This window comes from Sorghum bicolor, chromosome 1 (genome assembly GCF_000003195.3).
Source record: "Sorghum bicolor cultivar BTx623 chromosome 1, Sorghum_bicolor_NCBIv3, whole genome shotgun sequence".
Classification (NCBI taxonomy): domain Eukaryota; kingdom Viridiplantae; phylum Streptophyta; class Magnoliopsida; order Poales; family Poaceae; genus Sorghum; species Sorghum bicolor.
This window is the reverse complement of record NC_012870.2, coordinates 18,415,218-18,443,000: the sequence shown is the minus strand read 5'-3', so window position 1 is coordinate 18,443,000 and position 27,783 is coordinate 18,415,218. Positions and strand designations below refer to the sequence as shown.

The following is a 27,783-nucleotide window of genomic DNA, read 5'->3' as shown; positions in this document are numbered from 1 at the left end:
AGACAGAAAAGGCTAAGTTCAACTTACAGATTAACAAGCATTCTGATTGGTAATCGCGCATGATTACCAAACAGAACCTCCACCAGGACAACGACAAAAAAAAGCAATATTACGCGTGTCACATAATCACGCTAGAGTGCATTTCCCTTAGCAATATTACGCCGTACGAATTGATAAAGCTAGGTGTGTGCTCTTAACCGTACTTGATCGCTCCTCGCTATTGAGCTTGGCCAAACTTCCTCTTAATAAAAAACCCGATCGCGAAAAAAAAAATAATTGGGCCGCTAAATCTTAGGAGCAGAGGAGTTTCATCGTATACACACGGCCTTCCCAATTCTTCCGTGAGTTACTGACCCCATCGATTCCTTGGTATTCCACCAGTCCACCTGGGCGCCTCTTAGTCTCCTGCCGCCGCCTGCACGTTCCTGCCTCCAGCCTCCTCTAGGTTCCTCTCCCAATCTCAATCTCTTTCTTTATCTCACACTGATCTGTTCATCTGATTGATCAACGCGGTTGCCGGCCACTAACTTTTGGAGTGTTTTCGGTTCTTCGATACGCGGAATGTGAAGGGTAGGGAGTAGCAGATGAGGTACGTCAGACAACACTGATCATCTCGAGCTCTTTAGTTCCTGCGACCCAGTGCCACCCGTGCCGGGTGCTGACCGGTGGCCGCCGGCGCCGAGACGTACGGCAAGACCCAACCCAAGTGGCGGCGCTGTCAAGGTTCGATATTTCCTTATCTTGCTAAGTGCTAACCCTAGAATTCATGCATATGTACCGTTCGAGTCGCATTTGTTAATTTAGTTTTGTTTGGATCACAAGCAGATCTCAAGCCACGTCATGTATAGGAAGTATGAATCTGGCCATGAAAAGCGAAAGAAGAAGCGAAGACTAGAAGCAGCTGCTCAGTCTCAGAAGGGCGCTCTTGACAGATTTGTTGTGAAAGAATCTCGGTTCAGTCCTGAGAATCGAACTCCAAATGTTGATCCTGCAGATGATCGTCATGGTGATGATGCTAACATTGGATTGCAAGTCGAGGCTCAGAATGCTGAAATGGTTCAAGGTGATCGTGCTAGTATTGCCATTATTGCTGATGAAGTTAGTGGCCATACTGATGTAGTTAATTCCAGCCTGGACACATCACCAAGTATCGAAGGTGACAGCATCGGCATCGATAATGATTTGCAGGCGGATATATTTGATCCAAGAACTTGGGATGCGCTTGATTCTAAAATGGTTGATATGTTGGTGCAGAAGGGTCCTAAAAGAGACATGTCCATTGAGAAAGGTCCCAAAGACAAATTCTCCAGAAGGTTTTCTGCATCATCATACACTAGAGTTCTTTCCAACGGAGAAAAGTGTGACAGAGAATGGCTTGTGTACAGCAAGGAGCTTGATAGAGTATTTTGTTTCTGTTGCAAACTGTTGAGAAAGGGGCAAGGAAAAGGTCATTTAGCAAATGAGGGTTTTAGGAACTGGCGTCATCTTGGCACTAGACTTAGAGAGCATGAAACTGGCGCAGAACATGTTATGAAAATGGCTACTTGGTGTGAACTGCGTCTCAGGTTACAGAAGAATCAAACGATTGATAAAGTTGTTCAACGAGAACTTCAAAAGGAAAGGGATCCTATCAGGTAGAACCAAAGTTAAATGGGAAGTACTCATGAGGCGGCTTTGGCGTCAAAATATTCAGATAATTATTCTCAGACTAGTCATGCATGTGCATCAAGTTTGGACATGTCTAATTGCAAATGGCGTCCTCATCTCATTGGTCTAATGGTTATATATACTCATATGGACTCATTAGAGTGGCCCTCATGTCATGATTGATGATTTTATTTGATGGAATAGAAGCGTCACAAAAACGTTGGCCTGTACTGCACTTTGTTTCTTTAATCTGCCGCCTGATAAAAAAATGGCACGCCTTGGAATTTTTTAATCGTGAGGCCTTTTGGATTAACGACATTCAGATCATATGCCCTTAGCTTTACGCTTCCTTCAGTTTTTTTATACTTCATTTGTTATATAATCTGTCTTGAAATTTTGCTAAATGATGCAATGCTCAATTGAATGTATGAACTATCATCTCTTTTTTTTTTCAGAATTTCCACCAAGTTTGCAAAATGAAGCTAAAGGCATAATGTTCTTTTGTATTCCTCTGTACTGTCAACTAGGGATGTAAATGGGTTTCATAGGTTAGTCCACTTGCATCCATATTGTAATCCCACCATGCCAAATTATAAGACATTTTGATTTTTCTAGAATGTAGTTTTTGTTGTGTACTTAGATACTCTCTCCATACCCATAAAGAAAGTTGTTTTGGACAAGGTTTGGGTCAAACATTGGAAATATAATTCATGAATAACTTTTAAGTTGTTGAGTTTGAAAATATAAAAATCATATGAATAAATTTGTCTTAAAAAATACTTTCATAAAACTATACATAGACCACTTTTTGATAAATATATTTTATAAAAACAAGGAGTCAAAGTTAGGCTTTGAGACTGTGTTATTGTCCTAAACGACTTTCTTTATGAGAATGGAGGGAGTATACGCTGTCAAATACATAATATAAACATTGTATCTAGAAAAGCTAAAAATAATATACATAGTTTTTGGAGTGGTGGGAGTAGTAGATTGGAATGTGGGAAATATTTCTGTTCCTATGTTTTCTCTGTGAAATTGAACCGATGGACGGAGGGGGTACTAATTTGAAATGCAGGAAAATATTTCTATTTCTATGTTTTCTCTATGAAATTGAACTGATTCTTGTGAAATTCATATATGATTCCTGTAAATTCTGCGTTCCAAACAGCACTTAAATTTTGGCTAGCTAATTTACTACGCGTACTGGTCCAGCCGCAAGCTATTCAAGCCACATGACTATGACACAGCTGATGTTGCGAAAGTTTATGTTGGCACAGGGACGGTCCAGCATCCTAACTACACTATTCATGGTTTACGTCCCATAAGATTTTTTTTTTTTGCGAAATGTTTCTTGTAGCTAGATTTCTACCCTTTTTCCTTGTGCAATGTCCAAGAGTTTTTGTTCAGTAGTTCAGTACTGAAGTATCTGAACTGATCAAGGTATTGGAATAATGTATTAACATTGTAACAACCTATCAGACAATTCTTAGCAAAGAATTTGTAAATAAAAAAAAGACAAAGACAAAAAAGCACCGTCCATGATGTCTGGGCCTCGTCGTGCTGATCAACCAATGGGCCTTAAATAAATAAGGAGAAACAAAGTACTCCCTCCATCCTAAATTGTAAGTCGTTTGACTTTTTTTACCCCAAGTTTGACCACTCGTCTTATTCAAAAAATTTATGCAAATATAGTCAAATTTAAGTTATTCTTGAAGAACTTTTATTAATAAACCAATACACAACAAAAAAAAGTGATATTTTGCACAAAACTTTGAATAAGACGAGTGGTCAAACTTGATATTAAAAAAGTCAAACGACTTACAATTTGGGATGGATTGAGTAGCATACATTGGGCGTTTCAGCTCATCACATGCCAGTGCCCTCAAGTCCTCAACGGGCGCAGATTCGCAGAGACATGCAGCGCGTGCCAACAAAATTTTCGAGAGTCTGCGTTTGGATGGGATACAATCAAACTCTGATTTAAGGCGTCACATACAATTATAAAAACTAGAATATATTTCCAATGATTTAGGAAACTTCTATCAGAGCGAAACCTTCAAACTACTGACTGGTTGTCTTGGAGATGATACCTACAATTTATCACGCACCGCGGATTTTGTCTGATACTGATTACCTTTTTTCTTTAGTTATGCAGAATGTGCTATCAGGGGCAGATGAGCGAAGACGAAGAACCATGACACACACAAAGACATCATATCTAAGGAAAGAAGAAATTACGAGAAAGAGAGCTGCTCAATGCTCATGACTGGTGACTGATGAGTGCTCAATGCTCATGACTGATGGGTGCTCAATGGGAAGTAGAAACCCGATTAGTTCAATTGCGTGCGTCATTCCTGACGCTTGCATGACTAGTAGATTTTTTTTTTTTTGAAGCAACTGGAAGGGCCAAAAGGCCCCTACAGGAATGACTAGTAGATATTTGCTCTACAATACAAAATTTGTGTGAACTTGAAGTGTCTGTGCTATAACTCAAACAATCATATGCTTGCATCTTGTCTTATACTATGCTATAAATCTAATGCAGAGATTTGTGAATCTCATTGTTCATCGACGGTGTACCTTTGTACAGAAATTTACATGTACTTGCAGTAACGTTGTGATGCATGATGCACACCACTACTACACCAGGAATGCAGTACGTCCCATTTTCAGTGGCGTATGGAATTTCAATGAATATGGACGAATCATAGTGGTGCGAAGCAGTTTCTAAGGATGAGTCAGAATCTGATTTCTAAAAAAAAAGGTATTCTTAAAACAGGTACTAAATTGAGTTTTTCTTCTTTTTTTTGAACATAAGTGCAGAAGTTCTGTCATCCAATTAAGGAGGAAAGAAGGTTTAAGCAGTAATTTGAGTTCCATCCGTATCTGAAATGAGATACAGAGCTCAGATTGACGGCTTGATATCGTTATGGTCTTATGGAAGTGAGCAGCTCTTGCAGCTGACGCCTGACGCCCTTCTTTCTTGTTGGATGCGGCCACTTTCACAGTTTCATTTTCTCACCCAGCAGTGCAGCACTTGTGAAAATTCTTCAGACAAGCCCAACCATCAAGAGAAGTTAAGAATGGCCCAAGGTGACAAAATTACATGAAAGGCCCACTCTCTCCCCACAAGTTAAGAATGGCTCAAAAGCAAAAGCTTTGCCAGCTGACATGACACTAGTGCTGTTTAGTACCACATTGCCTGTTTAGAGAGCATAACACCAACTTAAATAGCCATCACTTAGTGGCTCACTCGCTGAGCAAGTAGCGACTGCTTGTCACCCGAGCGGGGGCAACAAGGTGGTGTGGATGCCAATTGTGGCGCTTGGACCTGGGCTTGGTGTTGCATTGTGTGTGGCCCGCCCGTTCCAAGTTGGTAGTGGGTTGTGGGCACTTTGGCGAAAGCCTTGGTGTCTCAGCACCTAGAGCGGTGGGCATTGCGTGAGGCTGGTTTAACAGAGCAGCGAATACCACCCGCTTTCAACGGTGGAAGGATAACGAGCCGCTGCACTCCAGACCCACTTAGGCCCATGTGCCCTCTCTGGCAGACCACCATTTTTGCTTTTGCCTTTCGCTATTTTTTTCCCTTTTCTTCCTTCCAGTCGTCTGCCACTGCCATGCCCATTTGTCCAGCCAACGCTCAGCGAAGCCACCGGCGACGGCGAGGCCTCCCTTATCACCGCCGTGACCAGCCTTGCACAGGGTGTGTGTCGTGAGTGCGCCTTGTCTTCTACGGATTGCCAGACAAAATGAGGTCACCTGAACTATCGATTATGCAGGGGATTTGAGCCTCGAGGCACCGGTCTTGCGGACGCTTGATACATTCGGCCGGGAGGAGAGCCACTGCCAAGATGTTCTTGCGCTCTTGCCATTTTGGACATCTGCTCCTCCACTGAAGACGCCGGCGGCCTCTCGTCTTCTCCAGCGACGCCGACGATTAGCCTCCCTTCACTGAAGCTGGTAAGCTCCGCGATTAGCAGTACGCATGCTAATAGCATCAGGCTACGCCGTGTTGAAGTCCTCATTGACGTGGTGGAGAACAGGAGCAAGAAAGCTGGACTGGAAGGGATATGGAGTTGGGGCAAGTAAAAGTTGATGCTCAACTGAATTGCTGATCGGCGAGGACTGCGGGCTCAGTTCCAGAGTTAAGTAGCAGAGCATCACAGGGTTGGGTGGCGTGTCCTTGCTGCTACTCCAGCTTTGGATTCGTCTAATTATTGCTTACATGTTGCATTTGTCTAATGCATGACAGATTCGTCGTCATCTGAATATCTCATATGGTGTGACATCATGGCTTGCTTGTATGATTACTCGAGGGCAAAAGAGCAGTTGGGCTAGACGGCAGCCGAATTTAGATTCCAGAGCGAAGTTGACTGAACATCTAGTGAATACGATCCTACATCGCATGTTTGGGCAGTTTGGCCACATCTAGGTAATCCTGCCCATCTTTTGAAAGTTAATTCTGGTGTCTAAAATTTTTTAGAGTTCCATTCCAGGGTCAAAACTCAAAAACCCATGTCCATCCGGATTAACAACAGGACAAACAAGTTTAGAGTTGACCAAAAATTGCAGAATTTTCAGCAGTCCACACCTATCCATCCCCTTCACTCTTTGATAAAAATGCCGCGGTGCTAACGTGTTCGTCAACTCCAATCATGTCGCATTAAGTTTTCTTAAACCACAGCCTACGTGACTGTTACAGCTGAACAATACATAAGAGCAGTTGGGCTGGACGGCAGCCGACTTTAGATTCCATTCACAAAGTTGACTGAGCATCCAGTGAATACGATCCTACATCGCCTGTTTGGGGCTTTGGGCAGTTTGGTAGAAAGTTAATTCTGGTGTCTAACATTTTCTAGAGTTCCATTCCAGGGTCAAAACCCCCTGTCCATTTGGATTAACAACAGGACAAACAAGTTTAGAGTTGCATTCTTTGCTCACACGTACAGTTGAAAGTTCAGAACATCAATTAAGGATATACCCAGCTGACCAAAAATTGCAGAATTTCCAGCAGTCCCCACCTATCCTCTTCCACTCTTTGAGAGAAAATGCCGCGGTGCTAACGTGTTCGTCAACTCCAATCATGTCGCATTAAGTTTTCTTAAACCCAGCCTACGTGACTGTTACAGCTGAACAATACATAAGATCTTTCTTTTACTTGTGCCATTTTCTGATGAATTACCATCAACTACTCAAAGACGAGAAGCGGAAGAGAGAAAATAAAAATTATCCTCTACTGTCATTGTTTCTTTAATCTATCAGCTGCCACCTGCCTGACTAAACAATGGTACGCATTTGGATCATACTTCATCACTTGTCACGAGGCGTTTGGGAATCAACAAGGCTGATGTTTATTTTTTAGAACCCTTGGAGTGTACTACTGGCTAACTCACCAATCATCGTAGCACTATTCTATTTCTATCAAAGACATCACAGAGCTGATGTTATTCTAGTCTGCACTGCACATGGACAAGAACACGCATCTGTATGCGAGTCAGTCTTGGACGAGCAGTTAGTTAGTTAGTGCTATTTTTTCACTTGCAGAGAGGGTTTGCACTGCAATTGACCACTAGATGTGATTCCCATCCTACAATTTCAATCGTCATCTGAGAAAATCCATTGAAAAGACTATAACAGTTAAGCATGCATGTAGGGAATTAAAATACAATGTCAGAGTCACAAATCCCAGTGAAAATTCTCATCATCAAAATGAATTTTGTAGATAAAGGAATTTTATTCCGGCCTCTGCTGCAAGAGCTTTGCACTCAACCATCCATTACTACAAAGTTTCAGTCTCTGACTGACTGATGAAGAGCAGCTCTCAAAAGTGACAAAAGTGAGAGAGAGACCGTATGAACTAGTTGCAGCAAACTAAGCTCTAATAAGCCTATAGCTTACATGACCTCACGAAAGAACTAACAGCTTGACTAATCACTCTGTATGGCAGCATAAAAAAAAAACTCTGACTATCTCTCGTTGCAAGTTGCAAGTGCAGAACGGTTTCTCCTTCAGTTATGCAGAGGGTTTGGCCCCTGGGGCACCAACCTCTTGGACACAACGTGCATGTGCTTGCAGCAATCACCAAGGTGTCGCCCTGACGCTGAAGAAGATGCCTGGTTGGACAAGCAGCAGCCTTTGGCCGGCGGCGAGCCTCCGCTGTCGCGGACCCCTGAGACACCCAGTTCTGCAACTCTTCGGCCATAGCCGACGCTTGCCAGGTCTGCCATTAGAAGAAGACTGATGAGCACCAGCGTCGGCCTGGCTTTTAGAGGTCTTCTCGCCATGATTCGATGCTGTGATTCAAGAGAAACGTTAGAGAAGAGGTGAGGTAGAGAGAATCAGAGAGGAGGAAGAAGAACTGGACCCAGAAGTTTGTGTTTGTCTGAACACAAATGTGATGCTTTGGTGCTTTATAGTGAGAAGAAGATTTATGGATCGCCAACTACTTTTCCATTGGAAGTCTAAAGAAGTAAATGCCATGATGAGCACAGACTTGACTTCTCATCGGCGACGTGACGTCGTGACAGATTGATCTCTTATATAATATTAATTAAATTACGGCATGTCTTGAAGAGAACAGTGCGCATAAATTTCAAGAAGAGTTTGTTTGCTTTGGCAGTTACGCTGAAACCCTCACTCACATGTCACATGGCCATGCTCTGTTGCTCTACTATCAGAAAAAAGAAAAAAAAATGTGCCAGGATAGAGCCGGGACTTTGCAATGGCTGATGTGTACACATTGGGCTAGAAGACATGCATGTCTCTGCTTTGCATGACGTAGAAGTCTTTGACGGGCGCAGAAGAGCACAAACTGCACCGTATCATTTGTTCATTGGTAGGTGTAATAGTTTGACATCAAAGGCCAGAGTACACAGGTGTCCATCAGCCATCAGTGCTAGGTCGGTTAGAGTCATAGCCACATTGCCTTTTCTACTTCATAAACGAATGAACAAAAGAAATACCAATACTCTCGTATAGGATTTAAAAATCGTTTAGGACAGCATTACGATCTCCAAAACACGATTTTAACCTCTTATTTTTATAAAAAAATATTTAGGAAAAAATGATACCTTGTCTAAAACAACTTTTAGATCAAGGGAGTATTCTATTTTACATGGATTTCATGCCACGTGAGTGAATTTCTTGCACTGCACTGCGCTTCAATGTCAGGGAAACCAAACAAACCTGAACTTAAAATTCTCGGACAACGCCACAGTGTTCCATCCGCAAGTAGTAGAAGCATGATGAGTGTTCCAAGGAACCGGAAGTCTGGAACCATGCATGTCACATGCCTGAACCTGTGAAGGTTTCAGTCATTAACTGCAGCCCCGCTGCAGAGACAGAGTACACCTCGTCCTCGACAGCTGAGCTGGCTACAGCAAGCAACTGAACCCTGGTTTTCCTCCCCGGATTGCTCGCGGTCGTCCAAGATGTGACCGCGCGAAAACGATGGACGCATGGGAGTTGGGAGGGCCGGGGCCTCGCGATCAAGAGGTTCACACTGATGAGCGTCGTCCCGCCCGGCTCCTGGGTTCCCTTTCTTCTTCGGCACCGAACAATGACATCGCCCTGAACAGAGCACATCAACTGTTCCCTGAAAGAACATTGAACCACAGAGGCCCAGACCATCCCACCACTCACCCTCCCAAATCCAAACCAAAACCATACCGTACGTCTCAAACCATTTCCTAGACATGGTGGCTTAGGCCTTGTTTAGTTCCGAAAAGTGAAAACTTGTACTGTAGCACTTTCGTTTGTTTGTGACAAATATTATCCAATCATAGACTAACTAGAATTAAAAGATTCGTCTCGTGATTTACAACTAAACTGTGTAATTAGTTTTTGTTTTCGTCTATATTTAATGTTTCATACATTTGCCACAAGATTCGATGTGACAGAGAATCTTAAAAACTTTTTAGTTTTCAGAGTGAACTAAACAAGGCCATATATGATTGCTGCCTAGGAGTAGGAGATCAAGGACAGTACAACTTAATTCACAGGGAAGTTGCAGGCATATGGTCACATGTTTCTAACTGTCGCAATCTGATATCCTTTGACTCCCGGTAAATGATACTCTATCTTGTCAACTGGAACGGGCGATCTGCGTGGCCACCTAGATTGTTACAGATCAGCATGAATTCATTCTAATCAAAGGAAACTAAGGCCTTGTTTAGTTCTGAAAAGATTTTAGATTTTGGCATTTTCGTTTGTTTGTGGCAAATATTGTCCAATCATAAACTAACTAGGCTCAAAAAATTTGTCTCGTAAATTATAGATAAACCGTGCAATTAGTTTTTGTTTTCTTCTATATCTAGTACTTCATGCATGTGGCACAAGATTTGATGTGACAGGGAATCTTGAAAAGTTTTTGAATTTCGGGATGAACTAAACAAGGCCTAAGGGTAGTAGAGCAGATGTATTGTAGGACGATATACTAATGCTTATGTCAAATAGACTTAGATAACTCACAAAAATATGATGCCACATAATTGTCAAACTAAGCACCCAAAAGAACTCTGAGAATTGTACGATTTCTCTTCTAAGTATCAAAGATGCAACTTAAACTGCGGCTGCCGCCGGTCATTGTGGTGACAACAGTAAGCATGGAGGTCACTAGTAAACAAAAGCTTAATATACTCCCACATTATTAATCTTAGCAAAAAACGGTACATTCAGTTCCTATATAAAGTGCATATTCAATTCTTGTGATGAAGTAAACAAATGCTAGGGTCGGTGTGGACAGAATTGTTGAAGTCGGAGGTAACATCGTCTCCAGTTGGTTCGTCCTCCGCGACGACAACGCCTGTAGCTCAATATCGCCTGGATGACTTCCCGTTCTCTTCTCTTTGTATTAGGAGTAACAAAACCAACCGGTAGCCGCAATGGCCAAAACTACTAACACAGACACAAAACACGATGACAATAAACCAGGTGCTACTGCTTACAATTGCCTCCCATCCATGTGGTGAGGGAGGTGGAGGTAGAAATGTAGCAGGAGGTGAAGGTTGTAGTTGTGCACCGAGCAGGAGGTGAGTATAGTTGCAGCAGTGGGCAACAGGTGAGCAAGATATTTGGATACTGATTAGAAGTATTAAATATGAAAAAAGCAGCTTGATTAATATTCATGATGTGTGGTAATTTATTTTAGAATAATAACAAAATATATTAGGAGACATCGAGCTCCAGCTCCAACTCCAGCCTCTACAGAAACAAGGTTAAACTCTTTGGAAATAAACAGAAGAAATTAAGTGCATATGACTCAAACCAATCCGGCCTCTACAGAAACAAGGTTAAACTCTTTGGAAATGTTAATGCGCTCAACAATCTGAATACAGGGCTAACGTAAAAGGTATACAATATCAGTAAAGAGAATTATCTATTTGGTACTGAAACAAATTACTCTTTTGTATATAGCACTCGAAAATTTAAACTTATACTAGCACCAACTTAAAATTTTCTTTCATAAATAGCACTACCATCCATTTTCACCGTCCATCTGTTAATCCCGTGTTGAGCATGTCAGTTTTTTCTCCATATGTCCATCATACCCCTCCATCTATTGCTCCCGCATCCGATTTTGGCCAAGCCCCCGCGACCGTCTTCCCCGAGCAGTCGAGCGCTCCCGCGATTTCTCCCGCGGTTCGTCGCGCAGATTTGGAGGAACCAACGCCCATCTCAGCTGTTCGCCTATCTGGGCCTGGATTTTTGCGTCGATCATCGCGTTCTTCCAGAGCTATGCAGGTGTTGTTCGTGAGTGGGCTTGTACCGGACGTTGAAGGGAAATTCTGTACACTTTTGCTACGACAGATTTCAGTTACTCCCGGTAGCAATGTAATACGAGTGTATGCGTCCTAGATGTTCCTCCTGCTGTGCACGATGGATGCGATGAATGGCCACATATTTGCTTCCGGTGCTATTTGACAACATGTTTTATACTCCTTCCGTCCCAATTTACAAGTCATTCGAAAAATCTTGAAGAATCAAAACATTTCAAGTTTAACCAACATAATAGAAAAGTTTATGACATCAAATAGATATTACTATGAAAATATAACTAATGAAAAACTTAATGTAATCATAAATGTTATTATGATATCATATTTTGGTTAAACTTGGAATGGTTCGACTCTCCAAGATTCTTAGAATAACTTGTATTTTGAGATGAGGGAGTAATTCACAAGCAGATTGTACATCTTGCTGCTACACAGAAAGGGCATACATGTCATTTTAGCTATCACTTGACACCGTTAGTTTATCAAATGGACGGTAGTGCCATTTACAGAAGGAAATTTCAAGTCGGTGCTAGATAAGGAAGTTCAAATTTTGAAGTGCTATATATGGAAGAGTTATTTGTTTCAGTGCCAAATAGATAATCCTCTCATATAGTAAACCTTACAAGTATAATGCCAAAGGGGAAACAACATCAGCCACATCGATAGATTCCTGTCGTCCGAATAAAGTATATAGCTTAAGATTACGAAGAATGGAGCTCTTGTCACAGCAGCTCAAGCAATAATGTACAAAGAAAAGCAGCTGGAGTAGAGACAATTTGCCACTCTATCTCAACAGAATGAGCTGCTGCCATGGCGCTAATGTGCGGCACAGTTGACGTCTCAGCAAGCAGGGGAGGAGCTCAGTAAGTGAAATGATCAAAAAAATTGGAATCGGATTGGAGGGTATGTATACACGGTTAAGAAAAATTGCTTCATGTCCTCAATTTTGGGTCTTCTCCACCTTAGCCTTGATCTTCTGCTCGATGATCGCCTTCTCAGTGTCGAGGCTGAACATCCGGTTGAGAGCGTGCATGTTCTCGAGCGTTTCATCAAGGGTGCGGCTGTTACTGCCATCGCACCTCAGGTGCTGCAGCGGACCGTGGAGGAGCTTGTTCACAATGCCGGTGCTTAGCTCCTCGATAGCTCTCCTCATCTTTTTGGTGAGAACATCATCCCCGATCTTCTGCAGGCACTTCTCGAGCTCCGAGGCCCGGATCCTGTCGGCATATGACCTCAGCTTCTTGATGGTTGGAACGGTCTCCAGAGAGTCCCTCCATGCCTCAAACCGTTTCAGCTCTTCAGTGATGATTGTCTGCGCCTCCATTGCCTTCCTGAGACGGTCTTCCTTGTTGGCTTCCACCACCTCTTTCAGGTCATCAACATTGTATACTCGTGCAGAGCCAATTTCAGAGACACACGCACTGACATTCCTTGGGACAGATATGTCGATGAAAAGCCGAACACCACCCATGGCATCAGAAATAGTGGGAAGTGCATCTGCGTGCTCTTTTGTGAACAATGGGGTTTCAGATGCAGTGCTCGTGAACACCACGTCAGCTTCAGCTGCAGCTTCATACATCTCTGAGAGCGGCCTGTACACAATCTCGATATCTTTCGTCTCCTCACGGATTGCATCCACCCTTTCCACTGAACGGTTGACCACAACCACCTTCTTGCATCCTTTGGCAATCAGATGTTTGATCACTAATTTTCCCATTTTGCCAGCACCAATCAAAAGCATCCTAGCTGACAGGGCTTCAGACTTTGGAAGCTTCATCAGGGCCAATTCAACTGCCGCTGAACTGACAGAAACAGCACCAGATGATATGTTAGTCTCAGAACGCACACGCTTTCCAGCTGTAATTGCATCCTTGAACATTCTATCAATGTTCTTTCCCAGGCCTCCACTGTTTTGTCCACTTCTCACAACTTGTTTAACTTGAGCAAGGATTTGTCCTTCACCCAGAACCAAAGAGTCCAGCCCAGCCGATACCTCAAACAGATGGCGTGTAGCATCACTGTCACGCAGCATGAACAGATGCTCCCTAAGCTCAGAAGCAGGAATACCACTTTTCTGCGAATCGTTAAAAAACACGCATTAGGGAATCTCTCCTAATCTGTCTCTGAGCAGCCAAGAAACTGGGGCAAAAAGACAACAGACTGAACAAATAGAGTTGATCAATTGGTTCTCACCTTTGACATCCAGTCCACTACTTCTCTGATACCTCGGTTCCATGATAGGGCCACCACATAAATTTCCATTCTATTACAGGTACTAAGAACAGCAGCCTCTTCAATATGGTTTAGACTTGTAAGTTCTTGAATAGCACGGGGCCATAGTTCCTCTGCAACCGCAAGTTTTTCACGCATCTCCACAGGTGCTGTGTGCACACTGAGGCCTATCACAGCTATGCTACTCCTTTCCTTCATGTACCCTGGTAGTGAATATAAAGTTAAAACATTGTCAAACACTGCACAGAGCAAAGCAATTTATTTCTGAAATAGATAATTTGGATATAGTTGCACATCAATATAAAGCTCTATTAATTTATTTTCAAAGATGTTTATTCAAGCAAATTCTAAAGGGTAAAAATAACATGCTCACACTAGATGAATATGACCAAAACAAAAGAACCCCCAAAACATTTCTGCACAAAATGCATGACCAATAGGAATACAGTTAAATATGCATACACTATCATTTACTCCTAGGTTCTTACAACATGTAATTTTGGTGGATATAGATAAGATAGTCCTTTAATTTTTCACCATCGAACATATGTAAACAAACAGAAGCTCCACCAATCTGTGAAACATATAGCTCCACAATCAGTTAACTGCTTGAACAAATCCCCAGATTGTAACTTTCCACTCCCTATTGTCGGCCTGACTCAGTTCAGAAAGAAAACTAATCGATGTTCCAATCGGGATGCAAGTTTCCTCATCCCCACGACCCCTTGCAAAATGGCAGAAGCTAATTTCTCTTTGATGCCATGCGACCTGGTCTCCTACTTCACATACCAATTTTACTTAGCAAGAAGTTAGGCAGCGAACATTTCTAATGAATAGCAGTGCAATGAACATTCAGGTTAGGCTTGGTCAAGGCAAAATTGCAACAGGACAATGCAAGTTCACACCTACTCTTTTTCCTCCCCAAACCAACCCCACCTTTTTGACCTGTACCCGACCAAAACTAATCCCAACTGCAGCAGCAATAGTTTGGAAGCGACGCAAATGATGCAGCAGCAATAGTTTGGAAGCGAAGCAAATGATCCATGAATCAGTTCGCCGGGCCGGCACAATCCGAGGCATCCCAACGTTACAGGGAAGGTAACAGCGGCGGCGGATTTGAGGGCAAGGCACTCACGGTCGGCGGAGATCTTGAACTGCTCGAGCGCGGCGATGCTGGCGGCCTTGGCCACCGCCTGCACCTGGGCCTCCACGCCGGCGTCGCACCGCACCACCACCCCGGAGCGCCGCCTGCCGCCGGCGGCCACCCTTGCGCAGGGGGCCGACGACGATCCCCGCGGCTTGGCGGCAGCCCCGAATGCCGCGGCGGCGGCGGCGGCGGTCGCTGACGCCGTGCTCGCCATCATGTAGATCAAGGAAGACAGAAAGCCGCCTCCTTTCGCAAGGGAACCAAACCAATGCGACAAGAATTTTTCGCAGACAGATAAGCAGGAAGGGAGAGAGAGAGGCGAGGAGAAACTCTTATGGGCTCCTCCTTCTACCTCTCTCCCGCTCTAGGACTCGGTGCAGTTCTTGGGGAAGGGGAAGGGTCCTCGGTGAGAGCGGCAGGAGATGTGGGAATTGGGTTTGGCCTCGCGTTGGCCCGAGGGAGGTGACGAGTTGGGTGGAGAGGAGAGGAGAGGAGGAAGAAAGGCTTCTGCTTGGAGCCAAAGGTTATGGGAGGGAGGAGGGCGCCGGCTGGAGGGGTTGTTGAGTCGCCGGAGCGGAAGGGCGTGTGGGGCCCACACGTGGTGGGGTGCCTTTGGGCTAGGTCTTTGGGTCGGCCCGGAATTTTCTATGCTACAAAAATATTTTACGTATGAGCCCTCGTCATACAGCGAATCTCTCTCTCTATCTAAACAAGTACAGAGTATCGTATTGGGGCCTTGTTTAGTTCCGAAAACTGAAAAGTTTTCGGAACTGTAGCATTTTCATTTGTTTGTGGTAAATATTGTCCAATCATAGACTAACTAGGCTCAAAAGATTCGTCTCGTGATTTACAGTCAAACTGTGTGATTAGTTTTTATTTTCGTCTATATTTAATGCTTCATGCATGAGCCGTAAGATTCAATGTGACAGGGAATCTTGAAAACTTTTTGGATTTCGGAGTGAACTAAACAAGGCCTGGATTTCTGTTCTGTCAAACTGAACTTTAATAGGTTTTGTATTACTCTATCCATCTCGGAATATAAGACATACATGTATTTTAAAATTTAGACTTTGTTATCATTAACTAATCATTAATCTAATTATATCAAAAATTTGTATTACAAAGCAGTTACACTAGATTTGTATTTAAAAATATTTTCTAATGATCAAACTATTGTTCATATAAATTCTATACTATAAGAGAAAGTATAGGTCAAAATAGTGTTTTTCTTAAGATCGCACCAAGTTAAATCGCGTCTTATATCCAGAGACGGAGGGAGTATTATTTTACAAACTTATCCTAATGAGTTAATTCTATATTGAACCCCTATGTCGTTGCAAGAAGAATCATGTTTGTTTTTTTTAACATGTTGGTTACACTTACGTGTTGTTTGGTTGATTCCACAGTAATGTAAATGTAATGAAAGTTAGTTCAATCATAGCTCTGTCCGATAACTTCCGTAACTTTAAATCATTATGTTTGTGTTACCAACTGTAACCTAACAGTTCATAAGTAATAGAACGGGTTCACACATTTGGTTTGCATACACAATTATTATACATACATCCTTTTTTTCCTATGAGTATATATACAAGTATCTTAATGAAGCTTACAATGAATTTTGATGTGATGGTAAATGTTGAAGTAGAATATGAGCCTGTTCTCTTGAGTTTATGTGTCGAATCTATCAACTATTCAGTAATATTTTTCTCTTACAATAAATCAACGAACAGTACTCTCAGCCATGACTTTTCTTCTAAGCGAACAAACTCTATGAATTAATGGTTCTTTGTTTAACGGTTGTTTGGGTTCGAGAGAGAGAGAGAGAGAGTTGTAACGTGAGTTTTTGTTGCTGCATGGAAGAAAAATCATGGACCACTATGAGATTTTGTGGAAATTGGAGGCCTTGGCAACTTCCCAAGCTCCTGTTACTATTTTTATGTGCATGTTGGATGGCTGCACATGTTGTGTTGTGGGGACGTGGGGTACGCACCGGGGCGGCGGGGAGGAGGGAAGAGATGAGGCGGAAGGATAATAGGGTAGCAGGAGGGGAGTGTGGTGGCCTCAGGCCCCTCATTGGCTGCCGCCCTTATCTTCTTTGACCCCGGACCCGGACGTAGCTTGGCTTGGCTTGGCTTGGCTTCCCTTTTTTGTATGGCCTGCGAGGTGGGCACACGAGTTCCCATGGCCGCCTCACGCGCCAGCCTCCAGCGCCTGATGGTGATGGCGAAGCGTGTCGGCGTGGTGGCCACACTCTCCTGCTCCCCGGGGGTCTGTCGCACGGGCCTCTGTTCCGTGGCATATTTGGTGTCTCAGGCCATAAAAAGCAAGTTTTTTAGTATTTTTATTTTTATTTGATAAATATTATCTAATTATGAAGTAACTAGGCTTAAAGATTCGTCTCACGATTTATAGACAAAATGTGCAATTAGTTTTATTTTTTTATTTATATTTATTAATGCTCTATGCATGTGCCGCAAGATTCGATGTGACGAGAAATCTTGATTTTTTTTTATTTTTTGGGTGAACTTATTATATAAACACACACAAACCACATTCTTTCTACACGCCGTTTCCGTTCATCCCTTGTTTAGGACATTTTGCATTGTGCCTACTTTCTTTTGTCGAGCCGTTTCTATTCGACTCGTATTTTGGAGCAAGTTCAGCAGGCTCTATATGCATGGGTTCATCTTTGATGAGTACGACAGTGACCTCACGGCAAGGCTGACGGTTGTGGCGTTGAGAGAGACTCACTGCTCAGCTCAGTATCGTGCATGGTGCGCAAGCACAATCTAGAGTTGGTTGGTTTTGCATCTCTTGCTCCCTCAAAGTGAATAAGCTTTCGTCATGAATCAAACTATATAGTAGTAGTAGTAGTAGTAGTAGAAGAAGAAGTAGTAGTAGTAGTAGTAATAATAGTAATAGTAATAATAGTAATAATAATAATAATAATAATAATAATAATAATAATAATAATAATAATAATAATAATAATAATAATAATAATAATAATAATAATAATAATAATTACTATCATTAGATATATTACGGTTGTGCCATTAGAGAGGTTTCTAGTGTCGTGCATGGTGCACAATCTAGTGTCGGTTTGAATCTAAGGCAGAGCTAGAAAAATTTGAGAGAAGAAAACATACACTTGTCTTTGTAGGTGCATAGATTTTTAATATGGGCGTGAAATAGTTAAAATTTGACCATAGTTACTTTTTTTTGGTTTTTGTGTGGGTGTCCTTGCACCCATTAGCTTCAACATAGATATGCCCCTGTTGGCATCTCTTGCTCCCTCCGAAATATAAGTATATATTTTCTAAATTAAACTATACAAAGTTCAATAAATTTACAGAAACAAATAATGACATTTATGGTACTAAATTAGTGTCATTAGATATATTATAGAATGCAGTTTTATAATTTACTTTATTGATATGGTAAATGTAAATCTTTTTTTTAGTTAAATTTATGGTAGTTTGACTTAAAACAAACTTAGGATCGGAGTATTTTAGAATGGAGAGAGAGAGAGAGAATCTATATGTGCAGTACAAAATGACCTGGGCCTTGTTTAGTTTCAAAATTGTGAATAAAATGGCCACTGTAGCACTTTCGTTTGTATTTTATAAATATTATCTAATCATGGACTGACTAGGTTCAAAAGATTCGTCTAGCAAATTACAGATAAACTATGTAATTAGTTACCTATATTTAATGCTCCATACATATGCCACAAGATTTGATGTGACGGGGAATCTGAAAAATTTTACAAAATTTTTAGGAACTAAAACAAGGCCCGAAATCTGAGGTTGCTGACATAACATCTGCCATACTCCTTTCGTCTTAAAAAGAATATCGTTTTTGACTTTAGATATCTTGACCATCTGTCTTATTCAACTTTTTTATTTAAATATCAGCTATTTTGTTATAACTTATTTTATCATTAAGTATGCTTTAATAATTATTTATTTATTCTTAATTTATAGAAAATTTTAAAATAAGATGAACGGTCAAATATAATATCTGAATGTTAAAAACATCATTTTTTGAGACGGAGGAAACATGTGCTGGAACGACCTGGAGGAGTTGTCAAAATAAACTTTTAAATTGTCAACGAAGGCAGTTTAGAGAGAGTTCAACGGAGGCAGCACATTGCACGGCTATGCTTATGCACAGCATATAATGCCCCACACACGTTTGTGTGTAATAAAATAGATAGAATTCTTCGGTTGACACCTTCTTTGCTGGTGCCGTGGTGCGCACATGTACAGCTGTGTTTCTGCACGTTTTATTAGTTGGAGGCTCAGTTTGTCAAAGCTGGATCTTCTACATACAACGACTCACTCCTTTTCGCAAGAAGATGCCTCCCTCTGATGTCCGATCCCATAACAGGATCCTGTTGGAATGAATATAATAGGTCAGCAGATGCAAGAGGTCCAGCCACAGAAGATCCCTACTCATTAGTTTGACCAGAGCCTTTTCTCGTCGTTCTTTTCTTTCTTTCTTTGCTTCCTTTGATCCGCTAGCTGCTTGCCTTTCACAATTCACACTGGACGGCAAATGACACCTCAGTTCTCAACATGTGCTCTTTGACACCTACAGGATTTTTGTTGCTATGCAGTACGGGCCATTTCATTTTATTATTCCCTTCATTATAAAAGAATATAATTCTCATTTTTTAAGAAGTTGAATAATTTAAAGTTTGACTAAAGCTATATTACGTTACTTCCTCCATATCGGATTTAGAAGTCGTTTAGGACAGCGACATGGTCTCCAAAACACAACTTTGACCTCTTATTTTTATAAAAATATTTAGAGAAAAATGATATAGGTATACTTTTATTAAAGTATTTTTCAAGACAAATCTATTCATTTAATTTTCACATTTGCAAACTCAACAATTTAAAAGTTATTGATGATTTATGTTTCCAATGTTTGACCCAAACCTTATCCAAAACAACTTCTAAATTCAATATGGAGGGAGTACAAAACAATTCTCCTGCTGTGGGAAGGCTTCCTCGCGCCTTATGCTTCGGCATCAATGACATTGAATCCAACATGACAACCAAACAGATGTTGTAAATAATTGCTCTGCAACAGGTACAAGTGGAAATGATCTCCATTAACATTTTACATCCCTTTTGTTGAACCAAACATCATCTAAGGCTATACAAAAGTATATTAACATCTATCGAGGCATATTATCTGCTTAGACCTCTCATGATTTAAGAGATTCTAAGTTTTCCCAAAGTCAAATAAGTTTAACCAAGTTTGTACAAATGAATATGTTTTTTAACACAAATGCTAAATAATGAATAATAGTTTTAAATTTCAAATGAACATCGTTAGACTCATTATCAAATATATTTTTCTAGTTAACTTTTTAGTGTGGTAGATAATAATTTTTTTATCCATAAATTTGGTTAAACTTATAATAGGTTAGCTTAAAATAAAAGCATAATCCCTTTTTATTATGGGACAAATGTCGTAGGCCGCATGCCATGGATGTTGCAAGTGTATTGAAATGGATTGTAATGGATTAGGGGTATATTTGTTTCTAGACGAGATATGTAATTTGTTTTTTTATTAAACCCCTCCCGATACTTTTTCATCTAAAATCTAGGCCTAACACCGTCGACGAAAAAATGTTACAGAATGTTAGCCGTGGTGGGGTCTGTCCTCTTGGCAAAAGCAGAAGCGCTCTTGTGGATGGCTTGTGGCTCATACCAGAAGACATCGTGGAGCATATCATTGTAGAGACGGATTCTCAAAAGCTGGTCTCGCTGTGGAACAATAGAAGAAAGCATCGGTCCGAGCTGTTAAGGGAGATCACGCTATTTAATGAATGAAACGAAAAGTTCCCAAAAATTACCTTTTCCCTCTATGTTATTCTATTTTTATTTTTAATATTATCTTGTTTTATATAAATAGTAAGCATGCTGACACTTCTTTCATAATTTATCTTTGTAGCGGGGGACAAAATGCAATGAAGAAATGTATGATCATCTTTTACTTTTGGTTATAAGTTATTAGAGCTTTATTTGGTATGTCTTTCTTCACACAAATTTGTGCTCGATGATATTTGAGTATTCCAAATAAATATTGCTAGTTGTCCTTCTGGTTCTATCTCATTTTCCATTCAACCCAGAAATGTTGGAGCATTTACATTACCCCCACCGAGTTTCTTTCGTCTCATTGCGCATTCTCGATCCATGTTTGCGTCAGGCTGGTGCATAACAAGAATTAGTCCAGTAATCCACTGCATGAACATGATGAACAATCGGAAATGAGCAGGCTGAAAGCTGAATCCAACTATGTAACGCTCCCATTTCGGCAGGTCGTGGGATTTCTTTCGGGCTTCGGCACGTCATCAGTGACCTCCGCTGCAGTTTCCCTTTTAAGGCAAAACATTACAGCAGCGTCAAAGAGTAAACTTAGGCATTGTTTAGTTTTTGGATAAAAAGTTTTTGTATATTATAACACTTTCATTTGTATTTGACGACTATTATCCAACTATAAATTAACTAGACTTAAAAGATTAATTTCACAAATTATATTTAATTATTTTTTAATCTATATTTGATAGTCTATGCACTTAACACAAAATCTATATTTAATACTTTATACATGTGATGCAAGATTCGATGTGATAGAAAAATTTTAAAAAGTTTGTTAATTTTGGATGGAACTAAACAAGTTTTACAAAATTATCATGCTACTAGCTTCTTGTATCTCGCTGCAGACACGCTTCTTGTTAATTTCGAATGTTGTGCAAACAACGACCCGTTGTTGCTATCACAGAGAAAAAAAAGAAGGCCTAGGATCAAAAAATAGAAAAGCAAAAAAAATGGTGGTCTGCCAGAGAGGACGCATGGGCCTTAAGCGAGCCTAGAGCGCAGCGGCCCGTTATCCTCCCACCGTTGGAAGCGGGCGGTATTCGCTGCTCTGTGAGGCCAGCCTAACGCAATGCCCGCCACTCTAGGAACCGGGACGCCGAGGCCTTCGCCAAAGCGCCCACGGCCCACTACGCAACTTGGGACGGGCGGGCCGGCAGAGTGCAGCAACAGGCCCAGGCCCCACGCGACGCAATTGGCATCCACACCACCTTGTTTGCCCCCGCTCGGGTCACAAGCAGGCGCTTGCTGCTCGGCGAGTGAACCGCTGAGGCACTGGCTATTTAAGCTGGTGTTGTCGTCTTTGAGTAGGCGGTGTGGTACTAAGCAGCAGTACAGGCTTACAGCACTAGTGTTAGGCAGCGCGGGCAAAGCTTGTTGTTGAGCTGTGGGCTGGAGAGACTGGGCCTTTCCTGTTATCTTTTGTTGATGTGTGGTGTGGGCTTTTTCTAAAGAATTTTCACAAGTGTTGCGTGAGAGGTCAAAGTGACAGAAGCATCTCTGAGAATAAAAGGAAAAGCATTTAGCTGGAATACGAACGGGTCAAGGCTGCCTACGCGCTCGGCATTTCAGATCTGTACCCGTACTGTAAAGTTCAATTTATATTGAGCCCGAGGAAGTGCTGCAATGTCTTGCAATTGCATATAGAGGAACAAGTACAATTGCTATACCCAATTCGGTGATCAAACGGGCAGAGAATGGTATGCAAGATTCATGCTACGGGTTAGGAAGCAAGTGGAGTACGCGGTACACCACTCCTATATTTCAAAACACAAGGTGCTTGCCAGTGTATCTTAGTATGCAGATGTGTTTTTGCACATTTCCAGAGTGAAAGGATCACACCGTGACATGTTTGATGGCAATAGTGCAATGATGATTAGTTCCGTACAGTCGAATCGCATACCATTGTTGAATCAGGTAGTATGTGACAGCTTGACAGATTAAAGAAACACGAGGCAACACAAGATCTATCTATAGTTTTTCTGACGCTTCTCGTCCATTGAGTAGGAGAAACTATACATCAGAGACAGGCATGAGCGGAGGAGCAAAAATTAGACACTATTTTTGCAAACAACCATTCAATCCTACTGCAGTGTACACATCTACTATTGGTGTAAATTAGACACTATACTTGCATACAACCATGCAATGCAACAGGTACGAGGCATTCTGTTATTTCTAAATTCTGACTACCTTTGGAACATTATCAGCAGTGCCCCACTCTCCACTTCACTCTTCCTATCAGAACTGAGATGTCTTAGAGTGTTTCCTATTCATGGTGCATCGCCATCATGCGGCTCAGGCTCAGGTTCAAGCTCAGCCTCAACCACAGGCACAGTAACTTCTTCCCTTATTTCAGGTGAAATGCTGCCATAAACCTCTTCAGCAGGCACTGTTCTTCTTATGGTTCCTACCTTCACATACTTGCTGGTGAACTTGTACTCCCAGTCATTCAAGGAACCGAGCTCCATTGGCGTTAGGCCAGATATATCACCATTCAGATCCGGTGGTTCAAAGGACATCTTGGCCAATGCCCTACTGGCATCTTTACCAGCAAATAACGAATATGCTCCGCCAGGTCCATAGAACATCCTGCACAGCGAAAATTGGTTAGAAAAAGGAAAAGGAATATCATGCCATAAGTGTTAATCACAGTATGCTATGCATGGTAAATTGGCAGTGACATTGTCAGGACAATTTTTTTGACAGGCCCATGGTATTTGAACTGCAACTGGTACATTATCTAGTTACTTTCATCAGAGGAAACAAAAGCAATTGTTTAAAAGCAATTTATGTATCATGCTCCAATAAGCTGAATGAGAATCCAATGCAACTATGTTTAAATGGACATGTTGCTCTCCAAAAGCTTCCGGTAGCACCACATGAAAGTCATGATTCCATTTCCAACCAAATAGGAGATTCAATTAGAAGTCAACAAAATTTGAAACTGATATATTCATCACTACAGCTTATAGTTCACAGCAAAACAAAATTCGTTCACACACATAATAAAGATTTAGGAATGACAGTTGTTAAGCACATGTTCAGAAGAAATTAAGCACAATGTGCAGGAGTTTTCTTGGACATTCCTACATTTCATAATTATTGCACAAATCTTTAACGCATTCTTTTTCTCATAGGGTTCATGGTTATACCATCTATGAGGAGAAATCAGCAACCTTCAGATTGTAGACAAATCAAAACAAGGACATGGCCGTGTTCTTGCTGATACAACCAAAAACACAGTCAATGGACGCCAAGGAGTGTTTTTTCTCTCACACAATTATGTACTTGGCTTATTGCTTCAACTACTGCTTTGGCATATCATATGCTAGTCCCAAGTCAATAGACACCAAGGAGTGTAGTACCTATATGTGTGGTGGTGAGGATAGGCAGCCAGACACTATGAGAATTAGTTCAATGGCTAAATACCATGTTATACACTCAATAACTGAACCTACAGACCAAGCATCAGAAGCTCCATCACAAAGACAGTTCAATGGCTAAATACTATGAGAATTGCAGTACACCTCTTTGACTGCCAGACAACCAGACCCAAAATCCAGTCACCCTCCAAAACAAAGATATTTCCACTAGCCAGTCTCGGCCCATCTGGTTGGTCGCAACCTTCAGTTCTTTGACATCCCACATTCAGAACAGTTCATTTACATTAGTAGCACAGAAGAACTCCACAAATTACGAAGACTGCCTCATCATTTTAAAGCGCCTTGTTTTGGAAGGCATCAGTTGTACAAGTGAAGAGAATAAACTACGGATTGACCACGAGTGACTGCTACAACAAAGCATAGCAGCGTTGCGAGTTGCGGCGAAATGGATGAATAATTAGAGGTCAGAGCTGAAGGAATCAAGGATTCAAAGGAAACAACCTGCTCTGTGAGACATCATAGATCTGCCCCTTGATGGCCATCAGAAGCGGCTTCTCGGGGTCGGACCCGTCGTACTGCCGCAACTCCTCCTCCGTTATCTCACCCACCTGCACCGGCTCCGGGGCTGGAGGCGGAGGGGCCGTCTGGGTCTCCAGCCGACGAGGCGCGGGACGGCGCGGCGCAAAGAGACTGGACCCAACCTTGTAGACGGCCACCGCCGCCGCCACACCCGCGAGCACGGCCAGAGGAGGCGCGCCCTTCGCCGCCGCCCACAGCTCCGACACTGCGGCATCCACCAATAAAACCGGTCGGATTTTTACATGCAAAATCGGCACGAGAGATTAGAGATTCAGTGCAAGCGCAAGCGGGAGCTTACGCTTCGCAGGGACCTTGACCCCGCCCTGCCCGCCGGCGGCGCTACACCGCACGCGGCAGGACGCGACCCTGCTGCGGCGAACACCCTGGAGACATACAACCGTACTCGCGCGCCGCCGGCTGGACGGCGCCGAGGCGGAGAGCGATGGTGCGGCGACGACGGAGGAGCAAGGAGCCATTCAGAACACGTGCTGAAGCCAGTGGAGATTGTCTCCTTCACCCTTTAATGCCTTAGTTTCCAAAAAAAATTAAAATTTTTTTCAGATTCCCTATCACATCGAATCTTTAGACGGACATTGAGTATTAAATATAGATGAAAATAAAAACTAATTGTACAGTTTAGTCGGAATTGACGAGACGAATCTTTTGAGCCTAGTTAGTCCATAATTAAACAATATTTGTCAAATACAAACGAAAGTACTACTCCTATTTTGCAAAAATTTTTAGAAATAAACAAGACCTAGTGTCTCAATGGAAAGTTTTATAATCTTGTTTTCAAGGTTGCTATGTCATGTAAAATAAAATAAAACTTGAATGAAGCATCAACTCTCAATAGAGAGTTTCATTCCATGATTTCATAGGCATTTAATTTCAAGACTCTAATGGTGCCAAGAGAGTTTTATCTGGATGAAACTCATTTCTTCTCTCTTTAAATATACTGTCATGCCATCCAAAATATCTATCTAGCAGCCTATTTAATATGAATGAAACTCAGATGAAACTCACACTAAAACTGACCTAATTCTCGTTCACACTCTTTGTGCCAGTTAAACAACTTTTCATTTGGAATTAGTTAGGGGGTGATTGGTTGTTTTGGTGATGAGGAGCTGGGATGGAGAGCCGGTCCAGGATGGGTCCAGTCGTGTTTTTGTTTGGTTGTTGATCCAGTACAAGCTACGTTGTTTGGTTGCATGTATGAATAGAAGTTGAGTGTGTGACACGTAGGTCTCTATACCATGGCTGCACCGCACCGTCCCGGCTCATATGGGAGGCAAAATTTTAAAAGACGAAGGCGTGCGGGATGAAGGATTGAAGATGAATGAGACGGAATAGGTAAATGATACCAGCCAGACATCCAAACATGGCCAAATGCACCGAGTGGTGCTGGGACGATGGAGCTCAGGATGGCCCGAGGAGGGCAACCAACCAGCCCCTTAGAGCATCTCTAAGAGACTAGCCAAATTATTTTCTAAAGGTATATTTGGCTATTATTGAAGGAAAAACGTCTCTAACAAATTCTGTAAATGACTCTTCAAATTTTAGTAGCTCTTCATCCCACCATATTTGCTCTCTACTTTTGGATAGCCTACCTCACTAGCCATCTTTTGCAGAGTCTATTGGAGTACTCTAATATTTTTTTTGTCAAATCTATTTTAGAGAGTAGCTAAATCAGTAAATTTAGCTAGTATTTTTGGCTAATCTCTTGGAGATGCTCTTAGGGGTGTGCCAGCCGGCGCGGTGGGCAGCGGTGTGCAACAAGGGCTCAGTTTCTCTGACTTGGCCTTGTTTAGTTCCCAAAAAATTTCAAGATTCCCCGTCACATCGAATCTTGCGGCATATGCATGGAGTATTAAATTTAGACGAAAACAAAAACTGATTACACAGTTTGTCTGTAAATCGCGAGATGAATCTTTTGACCCTAATTAGTCTATGATTGAACAATATTTACCACAAACAAACGAAAGTGCTACAGTACCCAAAATCCAAAATTTTTGCCAACTAAACAAGGCCTTAATTGGAGCAAAGTCACCATCGTGTTGCAGAGAAACTTGGGATGAGTCTTTCTCCGCAATACTGCCAAGAACTCACAGGAGCTAAGACCTTCAAGAATATAGAGTAGGAACTCTTGTACGACGGTACGATGAATTGACAAAGCTCCGCAAGACCACAAGACAACTTCGACTTTCCCATGCCATTCAGACCTTGTTTAGTTCTCAAAAAAATTTTGTAATTTTTTTTCAGATTTCCTATCACATCAAATCTTTAGACGCATGCATGAAGTATTAAATATAGACGAAAATAAAAACTAATTGCATATTTTGGTCGGAATTGACGAAACGAATCTTTTGAGTCTAGTTAGTCTATAATTAGATAACATTTGTCAAATACAAACAAAAGTTGTACTATTCCTATTTTGCAAAAAATTTTGGAACTAAACAAGGCCGGCGTAGAACACATGATTCTGACTCGAAGCCAAGATCTTTGACACCAATCACACATTTCAGAATACATGACTTTCCCAACATTTTCATGGCATATCCCACGTGTGCGAAACCTTGCAAGGAACCTATATATCTACATGTCATGCTGTGTGCTTCCATGTTTCGTTTCTACCCGTCAGCATGACTTATGCATTGCAACTCATTCCTATTTAACGGTCAATATTACACTATCCTCGAAGCAGGCCCAAAACTATACTAGTTATATGCCAAATTCAGTAATATTAGACAATGAATAATTGCACAAACCGATGGAGCATGCAAAAATAGAATCTCCTCACATATATGTCTTGTTTAGTTCCAAAAATTTTTACAAAATAGAAATAGTAGTACTTTCGTTTGTATTTGACAAATATTGTTTAATTATGGACTAACTAGGCTCAAAAGATTCGTTTCGTCAATTCTGACTAAACTGTACAATTAGTTTTTATTTTTATCTATATTTAATACTTAATGCATACGTCTAAAAATTCGATGTGACAGAGAATCTGAAAAATTTTGCTGAAAAATTTTGCAAAATTTTTAGGGAACTAAACAAGGCCATAGGGAGAACCAAATAACACATCATATACATCTATATGGGCTACTTTTTGGGTTGAATCTTTG

The 27,783-nt window shown here is 41.6% G+C and overlaps 3 protein-coding genes across 3 annotated transcripts; 1 reads left to right on the top strand and 2 right to left on the bottom strand.

The window, feature by feature from the left end:
* LOC8067087 (zinc finger MYM-type protein 5) lies at positions 841-1,589 on the top strand. The gene is made up of 2 exons (XM_021448574.1): positions 841-1,401; positions 1,566-1,589. The coding sequence occupies exons 1-2, from the start codon at positions 841-843 to the stop codon at positions 1,587-1,589; spliced, it is 585 nt and encodes a 194-aa protein (XP_021304249.1).
* LOC8067086 (glutamyl-tRNA reductase, chloroplastic) lies at positions 11,969-15,335 on the bottom strand. Its single transcript, XM_002464376.2, has 3 exons — positions 14,788-15,335; positions 13,614-13,855; positions 11,969-13,494 (listed from the first exon to the last, which is right to left on the bottom strand). The coding sequence occupies exons 1-3, from the start codon at positions 15,014-15,016 to the stop codon at positions 12,361-12,363; spliced, it is 1,605 nt and encodes a 534-aa protein (XP_002464421.1). The 5' UTR covers positions 15,017-15,335; the 3' UTR covers positions 11,969-12,360.
* LOC8067085 (membrane steroid-binding protein 1) lies at positions 22,618-25,167 on the bottom strand. The gene is made up of 3 exons (XM_002464375.2): positions 24,960-25,167; positions 24,584-24,866; positions 22,618-23,288 (listed from the first exon to the last, which is right to left on the bottom strand). The coding sequence occupies exons 1-3, from the start codon at positions 25,135-25,137 to the stop codon at positions 22,970-22,972; spliced, it is 780 nt and encodes a 259-aa protein (XP_002464420.2). The 5' UTR covers positions 25,138-25,167; the 3' UTR covers positions 22,618-22,969.